The sequence below is a fragment of the Cebus imitator genome, unplaced genomic scaffold, assembly GCF_001604975.1.
Source record: "Cebus imitator isolate Cc_AM_T3 unplaced genomic scaffold, Cebus_imitator-1.0 Scaffold63, whole genome shotgun sequence".
Taxonomy (NCBI): domain Eukaryota; kingdom Metazoa; phylum Chordata; class Mammalia; order Primates; family Cebidae; genus Cebus; species Cebus imitator.
The window spans coordinates 7,523,009-7,536,915 of record NW_016107378.1 but is presented as its reverse complement, the minus strand read 5'-3'; the positions used below and the strand labels follow the sequence as shown (position 1 = coordinate 7,536,915).

The window sequence follows — 13,907 nt, the reverse complement described above, 5'->3', positions numbered from 1 at the left end:
GGGTTTTGCCCTGTTGCCCAGACTGGTCTCAAATTCTTATGCTAAAGTGATCCACCTGCCTCAGCCTCCCAAAGTGCTAGGATTATAGGCGTGAGCCAATGTGCCTGGCCAGAATAAATTTATTTATTGTAATTATAGTCTCATTTGAAATAATACTTAAATTTGTTCTAAACTAAGATCTATTTAATCTACGTTTGAGCCATTAAAAAGCATAGCATTGGCCAGGCACAATGGCTCATGCCTGTAATCTCAGCACTTTTGGGAGTCTGAGGCTGGTGGATCACTTGAAGCCAGGAGTTTGAGACCAGCCTGGCCAACATGGCAAAACCCCATCTTACTGAAAGTACAAAAATCAGCCAGGCGTGGTTGTGCATGCCTGTAATCCCAAGCTACTTGGGAGGCTGAGGCAGGAGAATCTCTTGAACCCACAAGGTGTAAGTTGCAGTGAGCTGAGATTTCGCCACTGCACTCCAGCCTGGGTGACAGAGCGAGACTCTGTCTCAAAAAAAAAAGCATGGCATGATGGGAGCCGTGTGAATAATTAACAAAACAAGATCTCTTATTTTCCAGGGTATACACAGGAGGAGAAGATAGAGATTGCCCATAGGCACTTGATCCCAAAGCAGCTAGAACAACATGGGCTGACTCCTCAACAGATTCAGATCCCTCAGGTCACCACTCTTGACATCATCACCAGGTTAGTTAGCCATCCTGAGGCTTCATTAACTCCAGGCATGTTTCGGGTATTTAGTGAGTTACCAAAGGACAGAGAGTATCAATATTTGAGTTTTTCATCTTTTGAGGTATGTCACAGTCTCCTGAAAAGGAGATTATTTTATTGGCATCCCATAGCATCTTTTCTCTTTCTTCAGCAACTTCCAGCAGGCAGTATATAACTATTGATTTACACGGTTCTCTATACTAGGCAGAAGTTTACAGAGAAACCATTTGGAATAGTTACAGCTAAAGCTGTAACAATTTATAGGAATTTATGCTTTGCCACAATAGCGGTATAAGGGGTTAATTTGATAATTTAAAAACCAAAATACATGGCAAATATAGAGACACTTTTTATGCCCAGGATCTTGAAAGTTGTTGAATTATCTTAAGAGGTGATACAGTATGCTACTTTCAGATATCTGATATAAGTTACTGTGTTTTCTTTTCTTCTCTTTGGCTGAGAGATTTTTAAAGTCCTTGGAATTTTGATCTTCAGAACTAACATTGGAACAATAGAGAAGGTACCTTCCCAAGCTTAGTACCAAATGCTTAAGCCTGTAACAAGCAGTGAGTAAATTATCTGAATAGAGCATTGCTTAGTCTAATTTATCGATTCCCTGTTTGAATGGAAAATATACTCTGTTGAGCATTTATATCCATCACAGTCTCTTACAGTTTTCCTGGCTCAGCATTACAGATCCATTGCATCATCCAGCAAGTGGTGTCAGGCTGCCAGGCTCTCCTCATGCGGTCCTTTTCTAGTAACTACTGTTTTTAAGAGATGTGAAGTATCACTCTATTTTGAACTTTACTTAGAGTTTGGCCATACTGCCTTGTGATCTATGCCTTCTTATGGATCTATTTGGATTTATATACAAAACAATAAGACTACGTCTTACCTGAGGGTTCCTTTTCTTGGTTTGTTTTGTGATTTGCTGTGTGGATAATGCCAGGAGAAATAAATTAGGTGATCTATATGCCTGAGTCTTCCAACAATATCATTATTCCAGATAACACCCATGATGCCTTTGGGTAACAATCAATAAGTCATTTAACCTATTTGATAGCTTTCCCATCTGTAAAATATGAGGGATGGAGAAAAATCCAAAGCTTATCTGAATAATAATGATTCTGAAGAGTGATCATTATTTATATTTCCCTATTGTTGTCTGGAGAACTATTTCTTTTTTTTATATACTTGTTAACGTAGAATATCAGATCTTAAAAGCTATGGACATAAGGAAATCTCTGAGCAGTTTTGTTAGTTTTGATATTGTTTTTAAAAACAGCACAAATATTTAGTACTCCAGTTACCAAACTTAGGATATAGAGTATCAGTATTTGAGTTTTTCATCTTTTGAGATATGTCACACTCATAGACCCTAATGTTCTAGTCTTTCTTATCTCCAACTATAACTCACCTACTTGAATACTTCCAGTCCCAGTATCCTTAATGCTAGCTAATAACTACCTCTTCGTGAGTAATTCTAATTGTTACAAAGATTTTTTTATTTTTTATTATTTTTTTTAAAGACAAGTTTTCACACTGTTGGTCAGGATGGAGTGTAGTGGGGTGATCTTGGCTTACTGAAACCCCCGCCTCCCAGGCTTAAGCCATCTTCCCACCTCAACCCCTAAGTAGCTGGGACCACAGGCATGAGCTGGGACCACAGGCACGAGCTGGGCATGGTGGCGTGTGCCTGTAATCCCAGCTACTCAGGAGGTGGAGGCACGAGAATCGCTTGAACCAGGGAGGTGGAAGTTGCAGCGAGCCGAGATCGTGTCACTGCACTCCAAACTGGGTGACAGAGCAAGACTCCGTCTCAAAAAAAAAAAAATGTTTAATTTTTTTAGTAGAGATGGGTCTCACCATTTGGCCAGGCTGGTCTGGAACACCTGACCTCAAGTGATAATTGTTACAAAGCTAATCTTTCTATTCACTTTCTATAATTTTCTTCTTCTGCCTTATAGGAACACCTGGAACCTAAGTGTCATTCCTCCTTGTACAGCCCTTCTGACATTAGAATAAAATACTATCAGTTCTGCACACTAAGTGTTGTCTTCTTCAAGCTAACCATTCCTATCCTCTGTACCACTCCTCTTGATGTAGTTTCAAGAATTCTCACCTTCCTGATTAGTCTTCTTCTGAAATAATCCTGTATGTCAATGTGCCTTTTAAAATTAAACACTCAGAATTGAGCAGTGTTTCAGATAGAGTCTAAACAGTTCCTGGTATAGGAAGACCATGCTTTTCTTATTCTGACTATATTGTTTTATGACTATATCTCTAGATTCATAGCTTTTTAAAGATTTTTCTCTGCCCTTTTTCATTGAATTTCATCAAACTCGGCACATCCCATTTTGTATTTATACAGTTGAATTTTTTAAAGCTCAAATGTAGAAGTTTTTGAGATGCCTCCCTGTTTTCTTCCTATTGAAATTATATGTAGTTGCATAATATAGACTTTATATCTTTCTATACCTTTGACTGAAATGAGTTTTAGAGTGTTTAGCTAAGAGTTTTATATCTGTCTTTTCTCAGAACTTTTAAAATCTGCTTTCCTAACGTCTACAGTGTATGTCTGACTTAATCAAATATATGGCTTAGTCAGATCCAATTCTTAAGATAAAGCTGCATCCTCCACCTGATCCTGTCTGTCCAGATCCATTCAAAGCTGAGTGGCCAAAAGTGGTTATACTATATAATGGCCTGTGGAATGACGTAATGGAGTTTGATTCTAATGTGCATGTTTTTAAAGCATCTCTGCTTAACCACATGTAGAGTCTTTTTCACAGAGTCACAGTGCTTTCATCACTTAGCTACCTTCTTCCTTCAGAAATCTTCACAATGAAAATACACTGAAGAAAGGCGGTTAGCAAAGTGCCTAGTGAAAACCAGATTTCTGTCTTAGATTTGTTTTTGTTTTAGTTCCACAGAACACAATTTATCTGATTCTTTCAGCAATATTTCAAGTACAATAAATTGATCTAGAATTTTCCTAAATTGACAAATTTTGTTTAAGAAAACTCTTCAACAAATTACCAAGAAGTAAATGGTTGTTTATATGCTGCCAAATTTACTTTGGTAATGTAAATTGAACTTAGAACTAGGGTTCATTTTTAAGCATAGGGTTATAATTCAAGGCAATCTGTATAAAGGAAATAGTAGTAGTTGAAAATCCATCTAAGTATTGAAGAAATAACAATAATGAGGAGTTTTACGTGTGCAGAAGTTAGTACTCAAGAAATGAATGTTTAAATATATGCTGTTTCTTTAGTAAAAATGTTAATAACATTACTTCTGTCTATTTTTTTTAGGTGGCGTATAGCCAAAAATAAAATATATTTCTTTGATGACAGGTATACCAGAGAGGCAGGGGTTCGTTCTCTGGACAGAAAACTTGGGGCCATTTGCCGAGCTGTGGCCGTGAAGGTGGCAGAAGGACAGCCTAAGGAGGCCAAGTTGGAACGCTCTGATGTGGCTGAGAGAGAAGGTTAGTGACCTTGTTCTGGCGTTCTCAAGCTTAGTAGCTAGGAGTGAGTGACAGAAGAAGGTTGGATATGGAGGGGAAGGTGTTGGGTAGTCCTTGGAGCAGTGGCACACATTACTCCACCGTTAAATACATCCAGTAAGTAATACTTTAATATTTCAATATATTTCATCAAGAGGATTGTCATTTACAAATAGCACATAGTTTTAACTGTAATAATAATAAGAATGCTTTGAGGATACAGTAACTATATTAGGATTCTCTAGAGGGACAAGACTATAGGATATGAAGAGGAGTTTCAGAAGTATTGACTCACACGATCATATGGTGAAGTCCCACAGTAGGCCATCTGCAGGCTGAGGAGCAAGGAAGCCAGTCCAAGTCCCAAAACCTCAAAAATAGGTAGGCCGACAATGTAGCCTTCAGTCTGTGGCTAAAGCCCCAAGAGCCCCTGGAAAACCACTCATGTATGTTCAAAAGTCCAAAAGTTGAAGAACTTGGAGTCTAATATTCGAGGTCAAAAAGCATCCAGCATGGGAGAAAGCTGAAGGCCAGAAGACTCAACAAGTCTCATCCTTCCATCTTCTTTTGTCTGTTTTACTCAGTCATGCTGGAAGCTGATTAGATGGTACCCACCCATATTGAGGGTGGGTCTTCCTCTCCCAGTCCACTGACTCAATTGTTAATCTTCTTTGACAGCATCCTCATAGGCACACCAGAATAATACTTTGCATCCTTCAATTCAATCAAGTTGACACTCGATATTAACCATCACAGTAACTTTATCTAGATGTATAATAATGGTGTACATCATGTATAGGTTCTAGTGTTATCTTACTTCTTTCTGACCCAGACAGTTAAGTTTTTAAATAATTTATAACATAAAAAAGTTTTTACAACATTAGAAAATCCATGCTGTTGAAGTACCTTTGTACTCTGGAATAGCAGCATGTGTAATAATTTTTTCACATGTTTTCTTTTATAGGTGAACAATTAAATGTAATTTAATTGTTAATTATTTCTTCTTAAAACATTATTGTGGAGGTGGTGAGATGAGGAGAGTTCTATTACTAGAATTAATCAAATGTGGACATTCCTTTGGTGTGCCCACTTAAAATGTTTTAACTGGCTGGGCACAGTGGCTCATACCTTTAATCCCAGCCCTTTGGGAGATTGAGGCAGGCAGGTGACTTGAGGTCAGGAGTTTGAGACCAGCCTAGCCAACATGGTGAAACCCTGTCTCTACTAAAAATGCAAAAATTAGCCAGGTGTGGTGGCGGGCACTTTTAGTCCCAGCTACTCCGGAGGCTGAGGCAGGAGAATCACTTGAGCCCAAAAGTCAGAGGTTGCAGTGAGCAAAGATTATGCCACTGCACTCCAGCCTGGGCAAGGGAGCAAAACTCTGTCTCAAAAAAATAAGTAAGTACATAAATTCTAGTCAGCCATCTTGGCAAAAAAGAGAGAGAGAAAAAAAAAATACAAAAAATAAAGTGTTTTAATTTCTTGCCCCAAAACTGTAAGGGGTCTCAGTTCATCATACCATGCTGTTACATAGTTTGCCAAAACTTGCTTTAACAAACATGAGTAGTAGGAAATTGACAATTTCTTTCATAGTAAAAGAGATGTATTAGATTTTTCTACCATTTCCATAGCTCTTTCCAGAAAGGATTTGGATGACTACGATTAAAGAACTGTAATTTATGGTGGGCCCAGTTGAACAGACGCACCCAAACATCTTTCCTGTTTTTCCTTCAGTTGCTGAACACTGTGCATTTTACAGCAGTAGCATCAGAGTCAGCTTTCACAGAATCCTCCTGTGGCCAGTACAGTGCTTCACCCCTACTCCCCCTGTGCCTGGAACCTCACTGGTTCATTTTCTCCAGAGAGTGAAGCTCCTATCTTCTGTTGGGTTGGAGAGGGGCAGTGTCTTTATTATGTGGGGTAGGAGTAGCGGTAGTGAGCTCTAATTGTTTTTTATCCAGACATTAAAACTGTTGCTTTATTTTTACTTTTATTATTTTTATTTTATTTTATCTTTTGAGATGGAGTCTTGCTCTGTCACCTTAGCTGGGGTGCAATGGCGCAAGCTCGGCTCACTGCAAACTCCGCTTCCCAGGTTCAAGCAATTCCCGTGCCTCAGCCTCCCCAGTAGCTGGGACTATAGACGTATGCCACCACACCTGGATAATGTTTATATTTTTAATAGAGACAGGGTTTCACCATGTTGACCTCAGGTGATCCACCCGCCTCAGTCTCCCAGAGTGCTGGGATTATAGGCGTGAACCAATGCACCTGGCTTTATTTTTATTTTTATTTTTACTCTGCCTTGGGAGAATCTGGAAAACTTTTGCCATTTGTCCCACTTTTCACCCATGCTTTCAGGGCTACCTTGAATTCCTTAGCTTTTGTAGACTTTTATGGCTTACATCAACTTATTGTTCTCTACCTCTAGCCCCACAGACATTGAGGTTTCTGCTTTCTCTGGCCTGTTAGTGTTTGTTACTTTTTGTTCATATACTTTTTGTTTTCCAAAATTTTGTCAGCATCTCTTATCAGCTGTTGTCTTCTTTCCCATTATTTTTGTTCTTGTGGGTTTATATATTTTTTATTTCTTGTCATTTTAATACAATTTGTCATTTAATACAGGAAGTTTAGAGATAAACATATGTTCAGACTACCATTTATAGAAATTTGAATTTTAAAAAAATGTTCTAGGTGAGGGAGTATCTATCAAGGGTGGAAATCACTGTTGTAGATGACAATGACAGTGGAGAACTGAGGTCTATAAAAGTTAAGACCTAGGTCTAGATGCCCCTGAATTTCCCCTTTTTATTCTTACACTTCCTTTGTGCTGTGATCTCAAGCAACTGAGCCTATGTCTTTTTGTTCTTGTCTGCGATATAACATAAGGTAGAGGATGAAATGAATTTATTAGATAACACATTTTGAAAATTGCGTTTAAGATTTAGATGATGTATTTTAGAACTTATAATAATACACTCAGAGGAATTCAATGTCAAGCAAAACTTTTGCATTATTATACATTGCTTAATGTTTATACATATATCCATTAGAATATTTCTAACAGTATCTTTGATTATACTAGCTATTTTTAAATAACCCACAAATACTAAAGGAATTGTTCAGTTTGTGAACTGTGTGAGATCTATGGTTTTTCATGGTAATATTTATTTGTGTGGTTTTTAAAATATGTAATCATAGAACATCTTCTAAATGATAATGTAATTAAGCAGATTTGCTTGGTTAAGATATTAGCAAGAGCATTCCAGATGAATAGGTAGAATAAATACTTGTCTCTTGGAGATGACTCTGGGTGTAGTCTTTACTAGAGGCACAGGTATGGACTCTAAGTTGGCTCTCATGTTATGATATACCCTTAAGTAAGTAACAACCATTCTCTAGCCCTTAGTAGAATAATTGTTAGGGGTCCTGAATTGGTGTTTATTGGTCATAAATTTTTTTGTAGAAAAATAATTTCTACAAAAGAGTCTGTGTTAAGTTTTCATAGCACAAAGTTCAAATGGAGCTTAGTAATGAAAAGTTTCTCATTAAGAAATAAATTTAAAATTAGAGTATAAAACAAAACAGTTGTTTTAGAAACTTCAAGTAATACAGTGTGGGAGTTATTTTTAATGTTAAAAATAAAGCTTTCCTAATTCATGCACGAGAGACAGAAAAAAAATAATAATAATAAGGCTGAACTTGGAGTTACTGCCAAGAAGAAAAGTAATTTTGGGCCACAAGCTTCAGAACAGGCAGAAACCTGTGTATCAAACTTTCTGGAATAGGCCCAGAAGCACTGGTCTGTGAACAGTTGTCTTTGTATTTGTGGGGTCTTAACTGGCAGTTAAAGAGACTAAATAATAGCAGGGAATTTAAAAAGTGGGTGAGATTTAGAGTTGATAGATCTGTGTTAGAGGAGGAACATTTATGGTTTCAGTCGCTTACCTATAAAGTATGAGAATTGTTTCTTTAAAAGAATGCTGCCTCTGTTTTTCTGCATGTTGTTAGTATTTTCTGAATTGCCCTTTTCCTTTCTAGGGTATTTGTTGGGTTGAGGAATTAGTTGGATTATATTACTACAGTTTTATTCTGCTTTTTGCCTACCTTTTGCCAAGAAAGACACAAACGTTCCATGTATTTAATTTTTCATTCTTGGGTGTTTCTAAACAGGCTAAATGTTTATTTGTTTAAGTACCCATGTATCATATATGTTCAATTTATATCTAGCAAGATTTTTTCTTGAAAATTATCTTAAGCAAAGAAGGATTCATATTATAATCAGTCTTTCTAAAGTTTCTCAAAATACATAGCATTCTCAATTACTTTATTCTTAAAGAATATAGTATTTATTAGAGGAAGTTACATTAAACAGAAATAACCTTGGTACATATTAGTTTCTGATTATTCTCATAGAAGTCACATGAAAAATTGGTTTAAAAAAAGAATTAATACAAATTTAACAGTTATTCATGAAACGTGTAGATGTTGTTATTCCATTTTGTTGTGCTATAAAGGAATACTTGAGGCTGGGTAGTTTATAAAGAAAAGAGGTTTTTTGGCTCAGAGTTCTGCAGGTTCTATGAGAGGCACAGTGCTAGCATCTGCTTCTGGTGAGGCCTTAAGAAGTTTACAATCATGATGGAAGACAAAGGGAGAGCAGGCATGTCACATGGCGAGAGAGGGATCAAGAGAGAAAGGAAAAAGAGCCAGGCACCTTTTAACAACCAGCTGTCATATGAACTCATTACCTTAGGGAAGGCACCAAACCATTTATCAGGGATCTGCCCCTGTGACCCAAACACTTCCCTCTAACATTGGGAAACAAAGCTATATTAATCAAAAAAGTGCGGTACTGGTATAAAAACAGACACATAGATCAATAGAACAGAATGCAGAAACTGGAAATAAAAATCTACAGCAAACTGATCTTTGACAAAGTAGACCAAAATATACACTGGGAAAGGAAAACCTATTCAATAAATGGTGCTGAGAAAATTGGATAGCCATGTGCAGAAAGAATGAAACTGAACCACTCTCTCTCTTATTGTGTGAAAACCAACTCAAGAGACCAGGTGCGGTGGCTCACACCTGTAATCCCAGCACTTTGGGAGGCTGAGGTGGACAGATCACTTGAGGTCAGGAGTTTGAGACCAGCCTGGCCAATATGGTGAAACCCCATCTCTACTAAAAATATAGAAATTATCTGGACATGGTGGTGCATGCCTGTAATAGGAAAATCACTTGAACCCAGGAGGTAGAAGTTGCAGTGAGCTGAGATCGCCCTATTGCGCTCTAGCCTGGGCGTTGCGCTGAGACTGTCTCCAAAAAAAAAAAAAAAAAATCAACTCAAGATATATTGAAGATTTAAATGTAAAATCTAAAACTAAAACACACTAGAAGAAAATCTAGAAAAATATTCTTCTGAACACTGCCCTAGACAAAGAATTCATGACTAAGACCTCAAAAACAAATGCAACAAAACCAAAAGTAGACAAATAAGACTTAATTAAACTAAAAAACGTTTGAACAGCAAAAGAAATAATCAACAGAGTAAACAGACAACTTGCAGAATGAGCAAAAATGTTTGCAAACTACATATCCAGGAGACCAGTACCCAGAATCTACAAGGAACTCAAACAACTCAACAACAACAGCAGAAAACAAAAAATAACCCCATTAAAAAGTAGGCAAAGTACATGAAAGACATTTTTCAAAAGAAGACTTACAAATGGCCAGGAAGCATATGAGAAAAATGCTCAATATCACTAATCATCAGAGAAATGAAAAATCCACAAGATATCATATTACACCAGTCAAAATGGCTATTTTTAGAAAGTCAAAAAATAACAGATGTTGGTGAGGATGTGGAGAAAAGAGAGTGCTTATATCGTTTTGGGAGAGGTGTAAAGTAGTACCACCTCTATAGAAAACAGTATGGAGAGTTCTCAAAGAACAAAAAATAGAACCTTCATTTAACTCAGCAATCCCACCACTGGGTGTATACCTATAGGAAAATAATCCATTATGTCAAAAAGATACCTGTACACATGTTTGTTTTATCTGATAGAGAAAGTCTGTTTTATCTGATATAAAAAGAATGGAATCATGCCTTTTGCAGCAATGTCGATGAAACCAAAGGCCATAACCTTTAGTGAATAACTCAGAAATTCAGATACGGAATATTCTTGTTTATAAGTGGAAGCCAAATAATGTGTGCCTGTAAACATAGAGTGTGGAATAATTAATAGACATAAGCATGAGCTACCATGCCCAGCCTTAAACAATTTAATTTCCCTCTTCTTTTTTTTGCCCCCCGAGATGGAGCCTTGCTTGGTCACTTGGGCTGGAATGCAGTGGCGCAATCTTGGCTCACTGCAACCTCCACCCCCCAGGTTCAAGTGATTCTCCTGTCTCAGCCTCCAAGTAGCTGGGATTACAGTCCACCACTGCACCTGGCTAATTTTTGTATTTTTAGTAGAGATGGGATTTTACCATGTTGGCCAGGCTGGTCTCAAACTCCTGACCTCAGGTGATCCGCTCACCTCAGCCTCGCAAAGTGCTGGGATTACAGGAGTGAGCTACTGCACCTGGCCTAATTTCCCTCTTAATTTTGTCATTGGCCCAAAAGTTGTCCAGGAGCATGTATTTGTATATTTTTGAGAGTTCCTTTTCGGATTGATTTTTAGTTTTATTCCATTGTGTGAAGATACTTGATATGATTTTGATTTTTTTTTTTAATTTATTGAGACTTGTTTTGTTGCCTAATGTTTGGCCTGTCTTGGAGAATGTCCCATGTGCTAATGAGAAGAATGTGTCTTTTGTGGTCGTTGGGTAGAATGTTCTGTAAATGTCTGTTAGATCCATTTGATTTTAAGTTCAGCGTTTCTCTGTTGACTTTCTGTCCGTCTCCGTGATCTATTAGTGCTCTCTGTGGGGTGTTGAAGTCCCACATTATTATTGTATTGCTATCTGTCTCTTTTCTTAGGTCTAGTAGTATTTGTTTTATTAATCCAGTGCTCCAGTTTTGGGTGCCTGTATATTATATACCTAGGATTATTATATCTTCTTGTTCAGTTGATAGCTGTGTCATTATATACTGACCTTTTTAAAAAAAACTGTTGTTGATTTAAAATCTGTTTTATCTAATGTAAGTATAGCTACTCCTGCTTGCTTTTGGTTTACTTTTGCATGGAAAATTCCACCCCCCACCACTTTACCTTTAGTCTGTGTGTCTTTAACAGTCAGGCAGATTTCTTGTAAGCAGCATATCGTTATTGTTGTTGTTTAATCCATTGCACCAATTTATATCTTTGAAGTGATGCATTCAAGCTTAATACTGATGCATGAGGTTTGTTCCAGTCATAATGTTAATTGCTATCTAATTGCTTTGTAGATTATTTATTTGTTGAGCAAGAGTCTTGCTCTGACACCCAGGCTGGAGTGCAGCGGCACAATCTTGGCTCACTTCAACCTCCACCTCTCAAGTTCAAGCGATTCTCCATCCTGAGTAGCTGGGATTACAGGTGCATGCCACCACACCTAGCTAATTTTTGTCTATTTAGTAGGGACAGGATTTTTCCATGTTAGCCAGGCTGGTCTTGAACTCCTGACCTCAGGTGATCTGCCTGCTTTGACCTTCCAAAGTGCTGGGATTACAAGTGTGAGCCACCACAACTGGCCAGCTTTGTAGATTCTTTGTTTTTTGTTTCCACTTCGTGATTTTCTGGAGTTCTGTCATGTTGCCCTTTGATTAATTTCTTTTCCTTTTTTATATAATTGTTTTATAAAACTTGTGAGTTTCATGTATTTTTATGAAAGAGTAGCAACCTTTTGTTCCCATGTTTAGAACTCCCTTAAGCATTTCTCATAGGACCAATCTAGTGGTGATGAATTCCCTCATTTGCTTGTCTGGGAAACACTATTTTTCCTTCATTTGTGAAGCTTATACTAGCAGGATACAAAATTAGAGTTTGACCATTTACTTTAAGCACTTTGAAAATAGAATCCCAGTCTCTTCTGGCTTCTAAAGTTTCTGCTGAGAATTCCACTGTTAGTTTGATGAAGTTTCCTGTGTAAGTGACTAGACACTTGTATTGTATTTAGAGATTTTTCTTTCACATTGACCTTAGACAGCCTGGTGACTAGATGCTATGGTGAGATTCTTCTTGCAGTGTATTTGGCTGGAGTTTGTTGAGCCTTTTGTATCTGGATATCTAGATCCCTTGCTAGACTGGGGAAGGTTTCCTGAATTATTTTCTCAAATAGGTTTTCTGAATTTTTGGCTTTTTTTCCTCCCCTGGGAATACCTATGATTCGTAGGTTCAGAGGTCTTATGTAATCTCTTTCTTCTCAAAGGCTCTTCTCATTTTTTAAAATTCTTTTTACTTTTTATCTGAATGGATTAATTCAAAAGACCTATCTTAAAGTTCTGAGGTACTTTCTTCTGCCTGGTCTAGTCTGTTTTTGAAGTTTTCAAATGAATTTTATAATTCCTTCAATGAACTTTTTATTTCTAGAAATTGTTTGGTTTTCTTTTTAAAATGTCTATCTCTGGTAAATTTCTCATTTATATCCTGAATTGACTTTCTGACTTCTTTGTATTAGTGTTCAGATTTTTCTTGTATCTGGTTGAACTTCTTTTCTTTTCTTTTTTTTTTGAGACGGAGTTTCGCTCTTGTTACCCAGGCTGGAGTGCAATGGTGCGATCTCGGCTCACCACAACCTCCGCCTCCTAGGTTCAAGCAGTTCTCCTGCCTCAGCCTCCCAAGTAGCTAGGACTACAGGCGCACACCACCATGCCCAGCTAATTTTTGTATTTTTGGTAGAGACGGGGTTTCACCATGTTGACCAGGATGGTCTCGACCTCTTGACCTCATGATCCACCCTCCTCGGCCTCCCAAAGTGCTGGGATTGTAGGCATGAGCCACCGTGCCCGGCTGAACCTTTTTTCTTTTACTTAATTTCATTTTATTTTATTTTGAAATAGGGTCTTGCTCTGTTGCCTTGTCTGGAGTGCAGTGGTGCAATCATAGCTTACCGTAAGCTCAAGCAGTCCCCCTGCCTCACTGTCCTAAGTAGTTACAAATTCAGGCACATACCACCACACCTAGCTTATTTTTTTATTTTTTATAGAGGTGGAGGGTCTTACTATGTTGCCCAGGCTAGTCTTAAACTCCTGGCCTTAAGTGATCCTCCTTCTTCCTACCTTGGCTTCCTAAAGTATTGGGATTACAAGCATGAGACACTGTGCCCTACCCCTGACAGCTTTTTTTTTTTTTTGAGACAGAGTACCTTGTCACCCAGGCTTGGAAGGCAGTGGCACGATCTCAGCTCACTGCAACCTCCACCTCATGGGTTCAAATGATTCTCTTGCCTCAGCCTCCCGAGTAGCTGAGAATACAAGTGTGCATTACCATGCCTGGCTAATTTTTGTATTTTTTTTAGTAGAGATGGGGTTTCACCATAGGCAGATCTCAAACTCCTGGCCTCAAGTGATCTGCCTACCTCAGTCTTCTAAAGTGCTAGGATTACAGGTGTGAGCCACTGCATCCGGCCCCTGACAGCTTCTTTAAATCTGTGTTCTGAATTCTTTACCTGGCATTTCGAAGATTTTTTTTTTTTAGTTGGGATCCATTGCTAGAGAATTGCTGTGTTTCTCTGGGGGTGTCATAG

The 13,907-nt window shown here is 37.9% G+C and overlaps 1 protein-coding gene across 4 annotated transcripts in view; it reads left to right on the top strand.

Moving 5' to 3' along the window:
* LONP2 (lon peptidase 2, peroxisomal) overlaps window positions 1-13,907 on the top strand; it is a 111,123-nt gene that overhangs the window by 56,947 nt on the left and 40,269 nt on the right. For 2 of the 4 annotated variants that reach the window (XM_017530174.2, XM_017530172.2), the window contains 3 exons: window positions 571-697; window positions 4,081-4,214; window positions 7,339-7,392. In XM_017530174.2, the coding sequence (XP_017385663.1) occupies window positions 571-697; window positions 4,081-4,214; window positions 7,339-7,392 (315 nt within the window). The remainder of the gene's footprint in view (window positions 1-570; window positions 698-4,080; window positions 4,215-7,338; window positions 7,393-13,907) is intronic. The other 2 variants (XM_017530176.2, XM_017530173.2) reach the window with 1 other exon arrangement.